Raw genomic sequence first — 19,111 nt, forward strand, 5'->3', positions numbered from 1 at the left:
TAACTGCTAGTATTTTGAAGGGCTCTTAAACCTACTTTCATTGTCACGGGGAATGACCGAAACACCCATATCAACTAGTAGAGTACAAGCTACCGATGAACAAACAATAACTACACAAAGCTAATGCATGTCCCCACTAGGTACCCTGGTGTTTATTGTGTCATTTCACTCCTATCCGATTCCCATAAAACAAAAACGCCCTGATTTGGCAACATGAACAATCGCTCGGCTACATCGTCCCCCTTGTTGTTGTGGGCGGAGGAGTATCACGTACGGCAAAACATGAGAGGATGCAATTACCAATGATACCCCCGCCTTCCAAATTCAAAATCTAGATTCGACAAATGATTGAATACAACTTCATGACAGATCAGTGGTAACTGGTAACACGTGTTCAACGACATCGACTGTTTCATTCATGTTTCTAAGAACGAGCTTCATAGGAGTGTTTCATATCTGAATGTATTTAAAGAGAGGTTCAAGAAGAAGGTAATTTCGAGGTTTTGCAAATGGCTATTTTAAGTTCCGTGGCTATTCTTCGGCGGGAATAGGGAGTTGTAGCTGGGAGGTTGATCTTCATGTGCTTGCGTAAGTTTGACAGTGGTATTATCCATGTGCTCTATCCGATATCCGAAGACGCCTTCGTTATCCTCTGATCTTTGATAGATCCATGTTCGGGTTATTCTCACTTCACGGTTTTCTGCCGGCTCTGGTACGACACTTGATGGTTTCGGAGGCTTTTTTACACAAATCTTGCAACATACTAAGAGTCCCAGAACCAGCACTGAAGCTCCCACCAAGATGACAAAGTCGATTGCTAAGGCGTCCATCTTTTTACGAGAGTTCAAGTGTTTGCATTTTATAGCCCAACAATCGACACTTCTTTCAAGTCACGAGTTGCAACTTATCAAAGAATCCCAACCATTCGCTTTTGTCTAGGGACATGAACTGCGCAGTTCATGAACAGGATAGCTTCTAACTGTGGGTCACCAACTCGTTTGAGTGCTCTACACCAACGACCTAACACCAAAAGCTTCGGATGATTACGAGAGTACCAACCCACATCACCTGTGGGATGGTAATATCACTACGTAGGATATCAATAGATGAATGAAGCTCGGTCGGTAAGTATCCACATCGACTGAGACATGATTTTGTCACAAAGGAAATCTATTTTCCTGTTTTCGTGACATGAATAAATGGCCGCTCTCAGAGTATCCTTGCAACAAAGAATTAGAATGAGTTCCATAATCCAATCATAATTTGATACTGTATGTATTAACAATAACCAACTAAACTGTAGTAATTATGATATTACATGTTTGAATTGAATCGGAAAGGCTTCAAAAATGAAGCAGAATGAGAGAGATTATTTGGAAGAGAGCTACATAACTAGAATAGTAAATGATATTTCCATGAAATTGTTGAATTCCTGAGTCTAAACTGGGTCATGATTGATGGAGGTCCATTTTTCGATGCCTGAAATGAAATGAAAAAAACGGTAATGAAAAAAATGCAGGGTAAGCTTGAATGGATAGAAGTATGGATAGAAGTATGGATAGAAGCTTGATGCGAACAATGGATGGAGGGATCATACAACGTTTTAATTTCCATTATTTATTTCAGCACTGATAGTGTTCAAGAAAGTCGCCGGTGGTAGACCAGTCTGAAAGAGATTATCGTCTCCTTGAGGATACCCTTTCCTCTGATCACAATCACGGTTGATATCCCAAGTCATCATGCCTACAATTATTGAAAATGATAAGCGGGTAATTGAAACACCTTCTAATTTGGACGTCAGGGCCAACTTACCGGCCAAACCAGATGATTTGGCAAACCTTGTGCTATTAAGGGCCTCATCGAGGGACGTATACTCGTTACCAGCATCATGATGGCCAGGCATCAATCCGAATACCATCTTAGACTGTAAGCGGGGATGAGAAATTACGAAATGAATACTAAAAAGCAGCCCAATATCAATGCTCAAATTACCCGTGGGATTCCAAGGCCTTCCAAAACTGCAATATCTTGGTCAAAACTATAACCCGGCCAATAGTAATCATAAGCCATCACGTTAACAGCATCCAGATATTGATGGGACAAGACTAACGTGCTCGTCCAAGGTTCGAATTGCGACGACAAACATGGCAGAGTGTAACTGATATGAAAGTCGTCCCCGCATGTGGCTCGAACGGCTTTCATGACTTCCATTTGAAGTTGGCCATCCACACCGCCGTCCTCTACATCAAAGTCCACGCCATCAATCCCAAAGTTGTCTTTCACATCCTTGAGAGATTGCGCAAAAGCCATGGCCTGCATCCTTTTCATGATGTGAGGGATTGGTATTTGAGAATCAAGGATAGCGTAATCGAAAGTGAAATTGCTCACTGGTTTTGAATATAGATCTGCATGGAGTATAGAGCCCCACCATAGGCAATTTTGACTTTGCCACCTTTGGCGTGGATAGCTTCAATGCCCTCGCGAATCACCGAGTCATTGACTTCTACGCCTCCAAACCCACCGGAATAATCTCCAAATGCTGTGAATTAAGATATATCAGACGAAGGAATCCCTAGGCTTGTAGGCAGTACAAATCTACGTAGATGGTCAAGTCAACAGAAAAGTGAGCACTTACCGATATCAATATAATTGGCGCCAAATGTGCTGCCGATGGGTGATGCAGGTACGTCTTTGAGAAGGGCGCAATAATCGTCAGGGTAATCCTTTAGTACCCAGGATTCCCAATATGACTCGACGAACATTTGACCCAATGCAATCATGGGTAAGATTGAAAACAGAAGTACACGGAAGAGCGACATTTTGCCCCAACTGAATCGTTTCTGGATTGTAAAGTAACTGAATCCTACCCCTCTGAAGAGCATGTTGATATCAACATCTATTTAGTATTTAATACTTTTTATCACCAAACTGCACACATGCAGATAAAGATAACATGTGAAAATGTAAATAACAATTCGTTCAAACAAACAAACAAGCGCCACAAATGCGTTCAATAAAGAAATCATATGTAGAAAGAGCCACATCCCGATTCACGAATAAAGATGTGTTTCATCACATTGTCAATATGGTATGAAATGTAATTTAAAAGCAATTTCAGAGAGAAAGAGAGAGAGTAAAGGACCACTCTAAAGAGGAGCTGATCATATCAATTCCCTATTATTCTAATTTCTAAGCCTGCATGCGCGGGATTTGAATAAGTGTGGTCCAATGTAAGCAATAAATCGTTAAAATATAACATTCCAAAACATATTCGTAAAGGCGATCGTCTACGATCTTGAATTTGTTGTCAATTGGGCTGTTTCAGTTGATTTTCATATTTCCGTTATCATGTAAAATTCTGAGCCATGTCCCCATTTTGCGTGACATCACCTTTGGTTATGTAAAAATATATTATTAACCTAAGACACCTTGATGACATTTTTTTTTGTTGGCAATCTCTTGCAACTAATATTTTGTTTCGCTACCACAAGCTACCAACTTCACACAATCAAAATGCGCTTTCAGAGACAGGTGTTCTTGGGACTTGAAAATCAAAGGTGAGAATATTTGGCAGATTTGACAGAAATAAAGATCAAGAGCAATTCATGGCTAATTGTGGAACAGCGTTACCAATGCGATTGATGCAAAATTGGCACTTAAAGCGGATTTTGCGAAGCTGGCGACCCTTCTTTATCCGTGCCATGCTTAAAAAAAGTTTAAATCGTCCAATTTTCATCATTGGCCCTTGTGTTGCCTGAAATTAGAGCTTGGCTAAACGTCTGAAAACGACTGCATACTTTTAATTGAGGGCTCACGGTGACAAAATGTATAAACTATTTTTAGTCAATATTTTGACATAGAAATGCAGGAAGCACTCTGAAATGACTTTTTCACCCTGATCATGGGTAAGTACAACCATGTGCAAATACTTTCAAAATGAATTGACAACAAAATGCACTTATGCAAGCGAATTCACCCGTGCCGGTTGCATTATGCAGTAATGTATTTCTTATCTTGAATTCATAGGGCAGTGCATGTGAGCTTATGAATATATCAGGCCAGTGCCACTAACATTTGAATCTATTGATGCTGCTTTTCCTGTCCTGCAATAACAATATTGATCAATGAGAAACGGCAAATATGCAATTTTTATTGAAGTATTGGATGGGGTCTTTCACTTATTGTCCTGACAAGGATCCTGTCTTTGTAAAATATTGGCATTACTTCTTTTGTTCACTATTTGGAGAGGTCCTTAGCCCACCCTAGAAAAGCTTTTTTGTCGTAGCTACCCATTTGGTTAAAATCTTAACATATTATCGTGCTCACCGACTATAATTGTATTTACGAGCCATCAGTCTATTCCCATAGTTACTAATCAGCATAAGTTATTTCTCGTTTCGAATTAGGCTGGAACGGTTGGGAGCAATATCGATCGCTGGGATTCAATTCCCAATGCGAATCCTTGCGACTGGACAGTGTTCAGAGAAGGTACGAAAGGTATCTGATACTGTACGTCTTCAAAAGTATCCATGAGCTTTGTCCCAACCCAGGATTTAGCGTCAATTCTAGAGACCGTAGAGGCTTAATGTGCATTTTGAGAGCACCTTCAAGCCCTCGAGAATCCAGGCTAGTTTGAACAATGAAGTCCACATCTCTTCTCTCTCGGGCTCCTTCATTGTCTAACTTGCTTCCCTCTGATATTCGTAGGGAATACGTAGACCTTATTGATCCGGTTGCATCTTTCAAGCTAAACGTGGACAAATTTTTAGATAGCATTCCAGATCGACCCTACATTCAAGGACTAGCTCGGTCTGCCAACTCAAATTCGTTGGTAGACCAAATATCATATAAGAATTGAAAGGTAATAAATAGACGAATTATAACCTTTCATTTTAATAGTACTGGGGTTACATTCCCTGTAGCGGTTAGAAAAGCCCGGGAAAAAACATCTAAGAAAAAAAGAAATCGGTCAACCAATCTTATTCTTATTTTACTGTAATATGCCCTAAGGGTAAAGTACATGCTACACAACAGATTGAGACAGAATAGTCTTAAAGAATGAAAGTAGGTTTTGTAGTACGCATGTACTTTTTTGAACTGAACATTAATATATCATCAAGAGTAAACTTGCTTCCTTTGGTCTCCTGATAAAAAAGTGCGTCTGTATGAGATCCTTATTTCGTTTCATTAACCTGCCATTTGACACAACTTTATGCTTCTAGTTCGTACTTCGTAAATTTATCCTTCCAAAAATTAATCATAAATCGAGCCAAATCATGAATTATGATTCATTCAACTAGACACTGATTTTTCATTCTCTTTTGCCTTCAAATGTCCATCTGTAGATGTCACTTTTGTTGAGCCGATTTCATTTTTTTAAGTAGCAGACTATTGATTTGCTTGCGATTCAAATCTAAAATCAACTGTATTTGTATAACCATAAACTACCAGCTAGTGAGATAAGATGGATGAGTGCTTCTGTAATACATCTATGGCTGAGCAATGGCGCTCCCACGTTGTCCCAAGTGGGACAACCCCCAACTAATTGCAATCAATTCCAAAATTCCAAACGAACGCTTCTCAATGAAAAGTAGATAAAGGGTACATATCCCTCTTTTAGTACTCAATTAACACAAGAAGACTGGCCCATTCATGTTGTGAAGAGTTATGTAGTGGGCTTTGACGGGCATGACTTTGGCTCAGTCGTTTGATTAAGGTCCAAAGTGAAATATGTAGTTACAAGTGACCTGGGATCAGTCTCATACGAAGAAGAATGCATTGCGTTTACCCGATTCCGAAATGTCAATTCTTGACCTAATATTCCAGTGGTTGATGTATCTTACAGCCTACTCTACCTCTGGCTTGACTGATGTTTTAGATCCACGGAAACAAATTTGCCCTCACTACATAGATAACAAGTATTCACAACTATACATATATCAACGGAACATCGTACAAGAGCATTTAAGTACTATTTTCTCGATATGTTACAAGCTTGCTTGAAATAAGCATGAAAAAAAGATGGAATCCCATCTATTTTACAACCCAAATAATGTTTAACGCACGCCTTTGAATCTTGCTACATATTCAAAGTGATAACATCTAGTTTTCCTGTTTAAATATACATGTGAAGAAACGCAAATTTCTTTTTGAAAACCAGGAGCTTAACCATAAGAAGCTTCTAACTGTTGTTATGACTTATTGTAGCCTTAGAATACAAGCATTGAAGAGGATAACTAGTGATGGAGGTGTTAAATTCAATTTACCTTTCCAGACTGAGGTGAGAAGCGAATCCCCTGTACTATTACTTTGGAATTGGTTTTCACTGGAAGTTGGGGCCTTATTTGAAACGACACCGGACAGATTCACCAAAGTTAAAGCTCCCATCAAAGAATTGAGCGATGGCACGGTCGAATTGGTTGAATATAGAGTCATCGCCGATGACTCATTGGAAGAAAGATCGAAATTTCGACCTTGTCTGCTATAAGAAGCAGATTGATCCACGAACATGATCGGAGCTCTCGCTTTCACTTCTTGGGGAATGGAGAGCGTTCGTTTGGAGATAGTGGCCATGTTATCCATAAAGCTTGGACGTTCAGCAAAGTATTCGTTTAACTTTTGACCAAAGGGTGGAAACGGCGTGGTCGTGCTAGCATCACTTTGTCCTGAAAAATATGGCACATAAACAGTACAATGAAATAGATCCGACAACATGCACAAGTCCCAGCTTACCATTTTGAGCAACATCATTGGAAGTAGATATGTCTGGTCGATCAGTTTTCAATGTGAACCCTCCAAGTCCTGGGCCAGGCCCTGGATGATCTGCAGGGATATAATCTACTCGCGCATTGGTATTTGACAGAGAGCCGCCATGGAAGTCAGGCTTGTGAAAGTCGGACTTCGAGCTCTTTTGGTAAGTCCCGATAAAATCTTGTGGTCCTTTGATGATTTTTTCTTGAGGAGGGCCTGGCGGTTTCCTTTCGTAGAAATATTTGGGCTTGGGCGTTTTGTCTGAGAGAAAAGCTTGGTGTTCATCCTCACCATCTGAGGGTGGTCCATCGAAAACTAGGACCTCGTGGAATTCATTAGGTGGACTATTGCGTTGGGCACTTTCAGGGGCATTGCTAAATCCAGCAGAATCATAATCGTATCCTGGACCTCGATTTCGTGGTCCTGTATGCGGTCCAAAAGCATCGTCATTTCCGTAGTCCTCAAAGTCTTGACTTTCGGCGGGAGCAGGGCGATTTCCATAGTCTGAGTACTGTGAATATTCAGGACGGCCCCGAGAACCACCTGGGCCATCATTCTCGTCGTAGCTGTCTTTGCTCGGACCATAATCTGAAGCGGGTCCAAATGGATCAGTTCCGCGATCTGAGTAATCAGTAAAATCAGGGAGACCACTGGGATCAGAATAGTCGGGGGAATTGCCTTCAGGGTCTTTTCTATAATCGGGCGGTCCATCTTGACGGTAATCTGTCGACTCAGAGTCATAATTGTAGTTTGGTGGTCCATCTCTATCTCTGTAATTCGGTGGTCTATCTCTATCACTGTAGTTTGGTGGTCCATCTCCATCATTGTAGTTTGGTGGTCCATCTCCATCATTGTAGTTTGGTGGTCCATTCCCATCATTGTAGTTAGGTGGTCCACTCTCATCGTAATTAGGCGAACTATTTGGCCTTGGGTACCCGTAGTCGGGGGAGTCGTCATAATTGGAGTAATCAGAAGGGTCGTCAGCATAAGGTCCTCGAGCGCTGTTATGCTCTGGCGGTCCACCGTAATCAGAAGATGGAGGGTAGGGTTGATTTGGTCCTGACCCGCCGTCGGAATAATCACTTTGACCATTATCATAAGGTTGCCTCCCAGGTGGTCTAGGAGGGCCTCCACGAAAGCCACCGCGGCCACGAAAGCCTCCACGGCCAGGTCCACTGAAAGGTCCAGGAGCAGTGTTTGGTGGCGGACCTCGTTGCGGGGGACCATTATTAGGCCCTCCACCTTCTTGGAATAGACCAAAATCTTCAAAATCATCTTGAGGTTGTGGTGGCCCTCCTCCTCCTCTGGGTGGTCCACCTCGGCCTCTTCCCGGGCCAGGGGCAAAATATGGAATTGCCCCCGGAGGCGGTGGCCCACGTGGTCCTCCAGGTCCTCCCGGCCCTCCTCTATTCAAGCGGAATCCTCCTCTTCCCCGTAAATCACGTCTGGGAGTGAGAATTAAGGGTACAAATCGCCCTCCTCGAGGCTTGCCCCTGCCTCGGAAGCCTCCCCTTGGTTGGAATGGCCTTGGTTGAAATGGTGGAGCGGGGTTCTTGGGTTTGGAATCATCTTCAAATCCAAAACCATCAAAATGCTCAGCCTCGGGATCCTTTGGACTTGGAGGATAATTGATTTCAAAGCCATAGTCATCAAATTGTGGCCTTGGAGGGGGCTTTTTCTCTTCAAATGTATCAAAATCATCAATGGGAGCGGGTTGGCGTCGTTTTCTCTTATTAGCTGTTTGTGGAAATCCATAGTCATCATAATCAGCATTTCCTCCTGCATCATCATAATTAGGGTTTGGCTCAGGCCTGGCGTGAGGGGGGCCATCACCTAGAAAAGGGTTTCCTCCTCCACGTCCTCTGAATCTTCCCCGCCCACGATATGGCCCTGGTGGACCAGAGCCTCCAGTAGGACCCGAGGGGGAGTTTGGAGCTGTTGGTCCGCTTGGCCCGGAAGGGCCATTTCCAGGTCCTGAACCATCACTTCTTGGCCCAGACGGCCCACTTGGTCCTTCATTGCCGCCAGGCTCTCCTGGTCCATTGGTATAAGGCCCCCGGGGCCCATCATAGTCTTGGGGTTCTGTATCAAAATTATCAAATGGGCCTCCCTGAGGTTGGGGCTTATCTTGCCCTCCCAATTGTGGGAAAAGGTGTCGATCAGATTCAAAATCCTTCTTACCATCAAACGGCACTTCCGTTGTAGTCGTATCGTATCCTGGGGGCCGATAGGTTGGCGGCCTGACATTGGGAGGGGGTAGAGGCCGTCCACCTCTTCCTCCATAGGGACCACGCAATGGTAGGCCTCCTCGATCATTTCCAACATTGTAAGGGTTTCTTCTAATAGGTAGATCATTTTGCGGTGGACCTTGATTGGGATTTCCAGGATGGGAGAAACGATATGCTTCATATTTCTCTGAAGTAGGAACCTCTTCGTAGTCATTGGCCAAGGCATTATTAATCTCATTCAGATTGTTTCCATCATAATCCGCGATGGGGTTCTCTTCAATGTATCCCCGAGGAGGGATGACTCTCCCGCCTCGACCACGACCTCGACCTCTACCTCTGAATCCTCTCCGTGGTCCTCTTTGGAAGCCACCTCTACCCCGAAATTGTCCATTCCCTTGATTATTTTCATCATCATTGGAATATGCGTCACCACCGAGATAGGGATTGACTTGGCTTAAGTCGTAATTTCTTGGTGGACGATTGCCATATCTGCCTGGAGGTGGATCTAGTTGGTTGTTGTTCAGCTCAATACCATAAATCTTTCCGGGTTCCTCATCTACATACTCCACCGATCCATCGGAAGGGTTATTTGAGGTGTGAGGAACTCAGTAAGGAGAGCCCTCATTGCCTTCATGGATCTCGTAATTGCCGTTGGATGTCAAAGAAGGGGCACCATCATAACCAACTGGACCACCTTGAGGAGGAGGAAGACCGTTCACCTCCTCAACACTGTAAGTTCCTGGATCCAAACTAGGCCCCCCTTCAATATGACTGGGCAATGGCGGGCCAACATTTTGCCTGCCGCGATATCTCCCACCAAGTGGAGGACCTCTGCTTCGGTAGAAAGGGGGATATGATTGACCCCTTTGGTTGAATAAGGGGGGTCCCCTGGGCCCATTGGGTCCATTTGCGTATCGCCGTGTGGCAGCATATCGTCCCCTAGGTCCACCTCGAAACGGTGGCCTAGAGACGAATCTTCCATTGGGAAGGAATCGACCTCTGTATCCTCTTCTTCCATTTCCCCCGGGTCCACCACGACCATTAGGCCCCGGAAGACGATATAGAGCAGGGCCCCCATGATAGAGGCTTAACCCCGATTCAGTTGTTTGATGGGGGTCATTTTCAACACTCGATTTTTCATCTTTCACTTCCACGCCACCTTTCTCGTCGTGTCGGGATTCAGCTTGAGGGCTTTGGCGTTCAATATCAGGGCTTTTGTCTTCTCCGCTCTCAGTTAGAAGTGCATTGGATTTGATAAACTGGAGATCACCTGAAAGTTGATGAAAGGAGAAAAATTGTCACGACAGTGTGCATTCAGGCATGATGTTCAGAATAGTTTCAGTCATGACAAGATACGAAATTGACTGTAGTTTGTCAGATGGACAGGATGCTCTGCGTACAAATTTACCCCGCACTCACAACCATAAACATCAGAGGGGAAATTTTTGAGGGACATGTCTCGATTGTACCTTTGATTGTGAGAATGTGTCCTTCAATGACACTCGAGATTTGTCAAGGCCCCTCTCATTTCAATTTGTCACTATCAAAAAGCAATGATTAACTTAGGTCAGCAACACATGTTGAAGTTATAATTTTGGAATCAAATAGAAAAACGTTGGTTTACAACCAGAAGAGAATTATTGTTCTTAGCATAATCATTCAGTATGGTTGACTGGGTGTAACATTTGCTATGCATTTACAATAAATTGAATGAACCATCAAAAGAAAAGATTCCATACATTATTCAGGCTCATTGGGGTCGAATTCAAAACGAGAGAAAACTAAGCATACTGACAACATTGTCGAATACGTTTAAAATACCAACGTTCACAAGCCCTGTTAAAACGTTATAATAATGAGGTGTTGATTTAATTGAATCACTGCTTAAATCTTGACACCACGAACTTATCTTACCTGTCTCGTCATCCACGTTGATTGGAGCCAAGAACTGTGGAGTCACATCAGAATATTTGGTGGGGTATTTGTAGTGCACGCCTCCCAACCAATCGCCAAAAGTCTCTCCCGAGATCTTGGCCCACTCAATAGGAGGCGGGGTGGTAGTCGTGGTCTTCTCAGTGGTTGTCGTGGTGGTAGTAGTGGGCGTGGTAATTTGCAAGAGGCTCTGATCAAAATCGTCCATAAAACTCAACGTAGTGGTTTCTTGAGGTGGGCCTATTCGATGATAAGGCGGGGGAATGGGTCTGGAAGGAGGACCTCGGTTCCTTCGAAATAGATTTCTTCGTTGGAACTTCTTTTCGAAGAGAGACATGTTCTCGTCAGATTTCGTCTCGTACTGCTTCATTTGTCCGGCGTAGATGTCTGAAAAAAATAGAAGCGGGGAGTGCAAAAATTGACGACCGTTTTAATGACTCTCGCTCGTCCACAGAGCGGATTGGTGAAGAAAGAGGGTGATGTGCACTGGGCAGAAACTGTTCGGATTGATGTCAGGTGTGAGATGCTTTGGACGAGTTGGAGATCACTTCAGATTACCTCCCTCTGCTGTGCTCGCTCTCCCGGAAAAGAATCACATCCATGATACTTTGGTAACTGTCAGCAGTGCACATGCAATTGGGCTTGCGGAAACTTTCGAGCATGATGTCATTATTGCCAAAAAAACAACCTCTTGTCAATGTACGCATTCCCCAAATTGCTGATTCATAACAGAAATAATAGACGATAGACGGTTAACGGTAAACTGGCCAGTGGTATCAGGAGTTTCACTAAGCAAATGTAAAGATATAGAAGTTCTCCCCCCCCCATCTGCTCTTACCTATATCGCTATTCACGATGGACTCCCCATGAAGGCTGTCATCTGGTAGCTCGTTCATTTTTTTTGGCTGGCCGTTTGCCTCCTTTGTGGTCTTGCTCTGGTCATCAGACGGTACGAGTAGATGATCGTCGTTGCGCGATTGTTCTTCTTCGTTCTTTGAGTAATTTGGAATGCTTGTGTCTCTTTGGACTCGAGTCACATCATCTTCGGTTTTACTTTGGCTAGCACCCATGATGCTGAGCTCTTGCTCCGATAAGGACTGAATCACGGCTGCAAGGTGGGTATCCGGATTACTAATGAATCGCCATGTAAAAGACCAATTCTGAATATTGGGAAGATAAGAAAACGAAAGGTTTACTGACTTTCCATCAGCAACAAGGGTAAAAGAGATCTAAAGCTCCTTATGTTCGGTGCAGTGAAAGTTAGTTTTGATTAATTAATCATTATCTTGATGCAGTAGTGTAATGGGAGAAGAAACCCTTGAGACATTTACCTAACTGGAATGGGATTAGGATGGTTTGCTGATTTTTTGGTAAATAATATGGCACAAGATCACAATGTTATGTACATGTGTGAGAGCACTTTGTCACCAGGAATGGCTACAACACACTCACTGTTTAGCCGTCCATTTCGAACTGTTATGGTCGGGACAGAGATGATAATGTGTGTTGAGATCAAGTATCAATCTTTCGTCCGCACTCACTAGAACGCTATCATGAACTGATCAGAGTTTATTAACTGATGAAAGTTTGAGTGTACAACATCGATCTTTTTGTAACCCTGGACATCTAGATCGAATCAATTACTTTTGCTTACATAAATCATCATTCATCAAATCTCATACTAAATCTCATACTCAAGGGATTAAGTGTTACTTCGTGGTTTCAGTAGGGTGATTTATTCCTGACATTAGTAACCGTGTTTAGATATAATCGATACATCCAAATCAAGTAAAAAAGGGGCCTGGCCAGGTAAAGAGATCCGTTGTGCGCAATGTTCACATCATGTCACCCTGGGTCCTTTCTTGTAGCACCGGACTGCATGACGGGCACTTTTTGAGACTGATTGAACCAAACACTCCTCTGAATCCGCAGTAACTCGACTGAAAGGGGAAAACCCCCACCAACCGAGGCTATGGTAGAACGGAGGACGAGGGCAAATCGAGATCCCAGTGACCTTAATATGTACTATAATTTTAAGATATGTCCTTGATTCAGTAATGGAAATATCTTGGAAGTAAAGAAAAAAAACCGCCTTTATCGGGGCAGTTTGAGATAGTTCAGGGCTGCTTTTGACTACATAACTTGCTTTTCACCAAAAGTATGCATTATAAGCGATAACTTAGGTTTACCATACTTGAGCCATACAGTTGAAAAGTACTTTAGTTCAAATGATCAATGTGGAGGGTCCTGGAACCTCCTTCTAACTGTGACCATGTCGACATCAGCCACATCATGATCTTCAAGATTTCAATTGGCCGGACAAAAAGATCTTTTCTTGAACTCGCCTCCGGGAAATGTCAAGATTTTTACACATCATCCTTTCCCAAGTATACAAGAGGCTGCATGCCAGGACCTCATGTTTGTCATTTCCATTACGACATGAAGCCACTGATCATGAAGGCCTCGGTCAGCATTTCCCTTTGTGAACATTGTAACAATATCCCAAGTCATCTCATCACCAAATTGGCCACTAAAAGGCAAAGGGACAACAAATTCAGAGACAACGAACCACATACAGTACAGAATGTACACGGATAATGATGTCGCTCGCGTCGTCAATTATCGCTGACCTTTCCCTATTTGAAATCAGAGAAAATGGTGCATTGGCTCCTCTAATACGGTGAGCAGAACCAATGGATAAAAGGTGGCATGGATTATAAACGATATGGGAATCTTTCTCTCTTTTCCAATTTTATGTGTCAAGGCTTTATAACGGCTTCGATGAGAATCTGAAAGCTTTTTCTTTGTTTTACAGGAGTCTTCTGGGCATCTTTTCTTACTATGAAAGACTTTATGGGGGGGAAATATATCGTGGAACATTCTTCAATTGTGCACTGTTGATTTTGAGAAGGTCCGGCAATGACACTCAACCTTTTGTCACTTCAAGTTCTCACTATTAAAACGTAATGAATGCTCAATTCAACTCAGCAATTTATGTTGAAGTTACAATAGTTGAATTTAACGAATAAACGCTGTCTTTGAAACCAGGAGAGTTATTGTTCACCCTCGCAGCTTGGCATTATCATTCAATAAAGTTCAGTGAGTTTAACACATATGCATTTTAATAAAACATTTGTATGAGAGATCATATCCCATTTTTTTATTAGCAAAGTAGTAAATCATAGATGGAGAAAAGATCGTATAACTCTACATTAGAAAATACGTTGAGGTCGAAATTCTAAATGAGGAATGCCGCTTTTGAGGACTTTTGTCTGGCAATTTTGAATTTCTCCTGGTATATTGGGAGTTGGCATTTATATAATGTTCGGTATACTTTTCCCCCCAAGATTTAAACAGGGCTGGTATTGTTTCTTTAATCGACTTAATTAGTACAATTGAAAAATTTGGCATTTTCTCGAAATTTGTTTGACATTTTTATTCAGAGATTATCTGCCAACACTGTAATCAAGCTGTGTGTGAAATTTGAAACTTCCGCGCATTTTCGGGAAATCCGCACTAAAAATTCGCATTTGTAGTCAAGACGGAAAAGTTCATCAAGGAAGGAGGGCAGTGCACTCTCGCGTGCCACAGTGAATGGAGTTTCAAAATGCCAAATGAATAATTTTACTAATAAGAAAGGTTATTGAAAGTTCAAACATCACCATAAAAAAGCTTGATGAATGCATCTCATATAGTTTTAAAATTATTTATATTTCTAAGTGCCGGCGTACTTTGTGGCATCCCTGTAGAGTTCATTTCAGAAAAACTGTAGAAGTGAGGGTATTCCAGATCGAACATTTCTAATTGTTTGTTCTTGCACTGTGATATTACTCAAGCTACCGGGTACAAATAAAGAACTGGACTTTCGGACCCACAAGTTTGAAATGGTCATATCTCTGTCAATGATGAACCAATTTAGTTGAAATTTCATTTGCGAACTCTTGTGACATTAGGCAACTTAAGCTATAAATCAGCCCTCTTCTTGGCGTTCATACCGTTCATACATGTCTCCACATGATGACGGAACGCGGAACAATGGCATAAGGCATGGACTCCATGCATAAGGCAAGAGTTTTTTTTAGCCATCAGAGGTCGCGTGGGGAGAGAGTACCTAGAAACCAGGGTGACCCAAAGATCAGACGCGGGAAAAGATCAGCACCACAGACAAGGGCATTGTTTGATAAAAAGATCTAGAGTTTGAGGTACAAGAAGCTAGATTGCCAAATTAAAACCTCTGGAGATTAGGCAGGCCCAAAAAGGTAACTAATTTGGAAATTGAGAAATTGATTCCCTAAAACTTCTGAAATTTAAGGGTGTTCTCCTCAGTCTGGTCAACCTGAAAAAAATGTTTGCAGATTAATTTAACCTATTCATGCTTTTATGAAGCTCTCCATCAATATTAGGTTCAAGTGGTCTTGGAGAGTAGGCTTCAATACATCAGAAAAGGAAAAGAAGACATGTCTAAGTACCTTTGCAAGGCATTTTGTTCAACCCGTAGCCTCAGTGCCACGCCATGCAGCGTTGAGCTTTGTTGGGACATCTCCTCCCTAGCTCCCCCTGATTTCAAACATTAGAACGTGACCTCGACGTATCCCATGGTTGCGGCTGAATAAGGCGTTGAAGCCGGTAAACGTTATTCTCCACCAATTAGTTGGCGGTGCTACTTTTTTACATCTTAACCTGACCTAATGAAACCTAATCTAACCTTACCTAACCTAACTTAACCTAACCTAACACGATATTAATAACCATTAAAGTCTCTATCTAAACCTTTTAACATTTTGTCACAAATTTAAAAATGAGCACCGCCAACTAATCGGTGGAGAATAAGGTTTATCGTTGAAGCCCCTATAAGTGTGGATGAATGTGACCATCAATGCCTTTTCAAAGTAGGATTTTGTTTTGCCGACTTTGGCTGTAATTTGCGTCTTGTTTGTCATCATATCCACGTAATTGGCTGCAGAGAAATGGAATTCCTTCTGATACCAGACAGGGTTGGACGACTCCTCTGTTGGGTCTAGGATCCCAAATAAAGTCTTTAAGGTAGGATGTTTGGATGCAATCACGAAGGCATATTCACACAGCAGTATTCTCACTCTTTTATGGGGCCTTAAAAACTGATTTTTGAAATTTTGAGGGTTGCAAACTGGTCAAAGGTCTGAAAGAAAAATGATTGTGCCAGCATCCAAGCCTTTAATTGTGAATAAGATATCGTTAGAGGTGACAATTTCCCTCTACCCTAAAACTTGACCAGCTGACTGATTTGATGATTCGTCTTTGGGAAATTAGGCATTTTGATCTGACTAGACGATTTTCATTACTCTTGTGAATCAAATATGTGACACTATGAACACAAATGTCTTGGAAAAAGAGCATCATTCAAGTATCTCTGAGTTACAATAAGTATCTTTTCTATCATTAGTTTACTTTTACCGAGCATGATCGGCGGAAAAATTGATGGCCACCCTGTTCCCAAAATGGTCACTAGTTACTCTATCAACAATTACGAAAAGTGCAGCCTATAAAGCCTCCAGAGAATTAAGATGGACCTGGGGAAGTATTTGCCGTTTTCTTTTGGTCCCTCCGACCTGAATTTGGGCCCAGAAGAGGGCTTATCGTCCGCCATCCTGGGACCATCTCCGGGATTGGGGGCTTCTGGGGGCCCACCCATGTTCCGTTGTCCCGTTTGTTCCCGGAGTTTCTCCGCCCTAGCCGCCTATGAGACCCACCTCCAAACCCAACACGTCACCACCCAATGCCCCCTGTGCCTGGTGCTGCTAGACCAGACCCATTTTTCCAAGCACCTTTACAACCATCACCGACACAATCTTGACCCTCAGTTCCTTCAAAGCCAGAACCTGACCCAATGTCCCACTTGTTTGAAGGTGTTGAATGCGTCCTATTTTATGAAACACTTTAAAGGATTCCACGAAGCCCACATTTGCGCTCATTGCTCCGCGGTCTTGGCCGGGGAGAAGGCATGGGAAAAGCATTTCAAAGACCAACATCAAGGTCTGGACATCCTGCCGGGGTCGGTGGTGGGCTCATTTTTCTGTTGCCATTGCGATTTCTCCTGTTCTCTGGAAATTGAGTATCAACAGCATCTGAGCGTTTGTCGCCAACCCGCGGACAGTCATGATTTCGAAGTCACGGGTGAGGAAGAAGTCTTGTGCGAAATGGCGGTTGATCCCAACCAGAACGTGATTGAGTTGGGCCAAATCACCCACACTCAAGATCCGGAAACACGAGAGATTCGACCCATTTTTGTACCTGTGGAAGCGAGTGTGTGGAACTCCCAGGCTGAAAAGCTGTGCGCGGAAATGAATCCATCCAAGAAATCTCGAAAGACCAAAAACAGTCGCGAAGTCAGGCTGCCCGATGGTTCGAAAGGGTTTGATCTAAGTCAATCGAAGAGAGATCAGTGTTTGGAGGCCCAAGCTGTCGCCAATGTCGAAGCCGCAACGAAACCCGCTGTGAAGTGTCGGAAAGTTCATTTCAATTGTGAGTAAGCATATCTCGGTTTTCAGGAAGCTGGTGTGTTTTTAACTCGACTTGAAGGATGTTTTCTTTCCAGCGGATTGTCCCACTACTCAGCACTTGGCCAAATATCATGCTCCAACCCATTGTCCCACTATCTTGTGTCATTCGTGCGGAGCTGGTTTCGAATCCAAGTATGCTTTAAGGCAACACTTTTGCTCGCTTCACACGGAAATCACTCTGAAAGAGGAAGTTCTTGAATAAGTTGAAGTCTATGTCTATGTGGGGTATTGGAGGCAAGAGTATTGTATGCCAGTGGTTTGGAAAATAAACCAAGAAGGTTTTATTCCCGCTTTGATGCAGACAGTTCCACAGGGCCAACAAGAGAAACTCAATATAGTTTCACCACTGGTACTAAATCACACGAGAGAAATCAGGGTCCACATTTTCCATTAACAACCCATACCATTCTCTATTAAAGGGAGAAAGACTGCAGCAAATCCGGTGGTCGTCGCCCATGAATGAGGGTTTATTTTTGCTTCCCTTGTTGGGATCGCCCTGGCTTGGTCAGCCAGCAGTCTTCGCCTGCTCCTTTCGGGTCCTCCCCTTTTTTCAATACAGCTTCGAAATAATAAATGGTCAGTCTTGGACCCTCGATCCGCCCTTCCACGTCCATTGCAGACATTCCATTGATTGTCTTTACCAAAACTCGGCCAAAATCCGTGATCGGACACATTGAACGGTCTTGGAAACCTCCAGTGTCTGACTGGGTGCGTGTCTTATGTGCATACCTAAATAAGCACGGGCCAGACGCTTTCGTGAAACCAATACAAATATTCAAACATTCAAAGATTCAGAGCATGTGCAAATGGACTCGAGAGAGGAGAAAAGTCATCAGTATCTGTAAGCCCAAATGGCACAATTAAGGAAATGGATTTTCGTTCTATGCATGTTAAACGCTATTCCCACCGTGGCTTTGCATCAATGATCATCGTTTTGGCCCCCAACTTCATCACGAAGATAAGCCAAGTGAGCAAGAAACCCCTTTTACCCTGCTTCCTTTCTTGCTTGAGCACAGATATTCGTGCAGTAAAGATCTTTCCTAGAGATAAGGGGGAAGGGAAAAAAGCGGAAAAGCGACTCAAATTGGACGATGGAAGGCCGATGAAGCAAGCGAAATATCCTTGAGAGTTATGATTGTTCCACTTCAGAATAGCCTCTCTCGGCTTCGGCTCCAGAGAAGCAATAGATTCCTCCTCCCCATTCGTGACTGGTTCGCTTGCTACCACGAACAGCTTTCGTACATACACTTTCCCATTGAAATGATGATAGGAGCTCAACAATCCAACTTGCCCAAAACAGTCCGAAGATCTCGCTTCCGAACGAGCGTCCATCACTCGGATGGCTATCGTACATATCGTAGTTCAGCATTTTTCGGACAAACTGTCGGTTTCAGGCTTCGAAATCTACATTTAAACTCACAAGGAATGAAGCTCTCGAGCTTGAAAAGAAGCCGTCATCATCATATTTCTTTCTTCTTTTTCTGCCCCTGGCTCTGCGGAGCCTCGATGTCTATTTGCCTTCTCTGATCTCTCTTTGTGCTGTTGTACTTACTTCTCGAGGTTTCATTCCATATCAGTGGATGAGACGGGGAACACGGAGAGAACTCGAACCGAGTCTGCTCCTGGCTAGCCCTTCACCGTACGCACTGGGCCAGTAGTTAG

The 19,111-nt window shown here is 43.0% G+C and overlaps 3 protein-coding genes across 4 annotated transcripts; 1 reads left to right on the forward strand and 2 right to left on the reverse strand.

Moving 5' to 3' along the window:
* Positions 1–1,259: 1,259 nt before the first annotated feature.
* Positions 1,260–2,962, reverse strand: LOC131878078 (uncharacterized). The gene is made up of 5 exons (XM_059223983.1): positions 2,636–2,962; positions 2,389–2,539; positions 1,993–2,320; positions 1,813–1,924; positions 1,260–1,743 (listed from the first exon to the last, which is right to left on the reverse strand). Exons 1-5 carry the CDS (start codon positions 2,880–2,882, stop codon positions 1,604–1,606), a joined length of 978 nt encoding a protein of 325 aa, XP_059079966.1. The 5' UTR covers positions 2,883–2,962; the 3' UTR covers positions 1,260–1,603.
* A 6,496-nt stretch (positions 2,963–9,458) lies between these two features.
* Positions 9,459–11,874, reverse strand: LOC131878069 (collagen alpha-1(XXVII) chain-like). Its single transcript, XM_059223973.1, has 3 exons — positions 11,749–11,874; positions 10,893–11,297; positions 9,459–10,248 (listed from the first exon to the last, which is right to left on the reverse strand). Exons 1-3 carry the CDS (start codon positions 11,804–11,806, stop codon positions 9,584–9,586), a joined length of 1,128 nt encoding a protein of 375 aa, XP_059079956.1. The 5' UTR covers positions 11,807–11,874; the 3' UTR covers positions 9,459–9,583.
* A 4,498-nt stretch (positions 11,875–16,372) lies between these two features.
* On the forward strand, positions 16,373–17,733 carry LOC131884182 (uncharacterized). Of its 2 annotated transcripts, none has more exons than XM_059231882.1 (2): positions 16,373–17,411; positions 17,469–17,733. In XM_059231882.1, coding segments are annotated over exons 1-2 (960 nt in total). In that variant the 5' UTR covers positions 16,373–16,453; the 3' UTR covers positions 17,471–17,733. The 2 variants fall into 2 exon arrangements, with proteins under 2 accessions (XP_059087865.1, XP_059087857.1); XM_059231874.1 differs by having other exon boundaries at positions 17,485–17,733.
* The last annotated feature ends 1,378 nt before the right edge of the window (positions 17,734–19,111 follow it).

This window comes from Tigriopus californicus, chromosome 1 (genome assembly GCF_007210705.1).
Source record: "Tigriopus californicus strain San Diego chromosome 1, Tcal_SD_v2.1, whole genome shotgun sequence".
Taxonomy (NCBI): Eukaryota; Metazoa; Arthropoda; class Copepoda; order Harpacticoida; family Harpacticidae; genus Tigriopus; species Tigriopus californicus.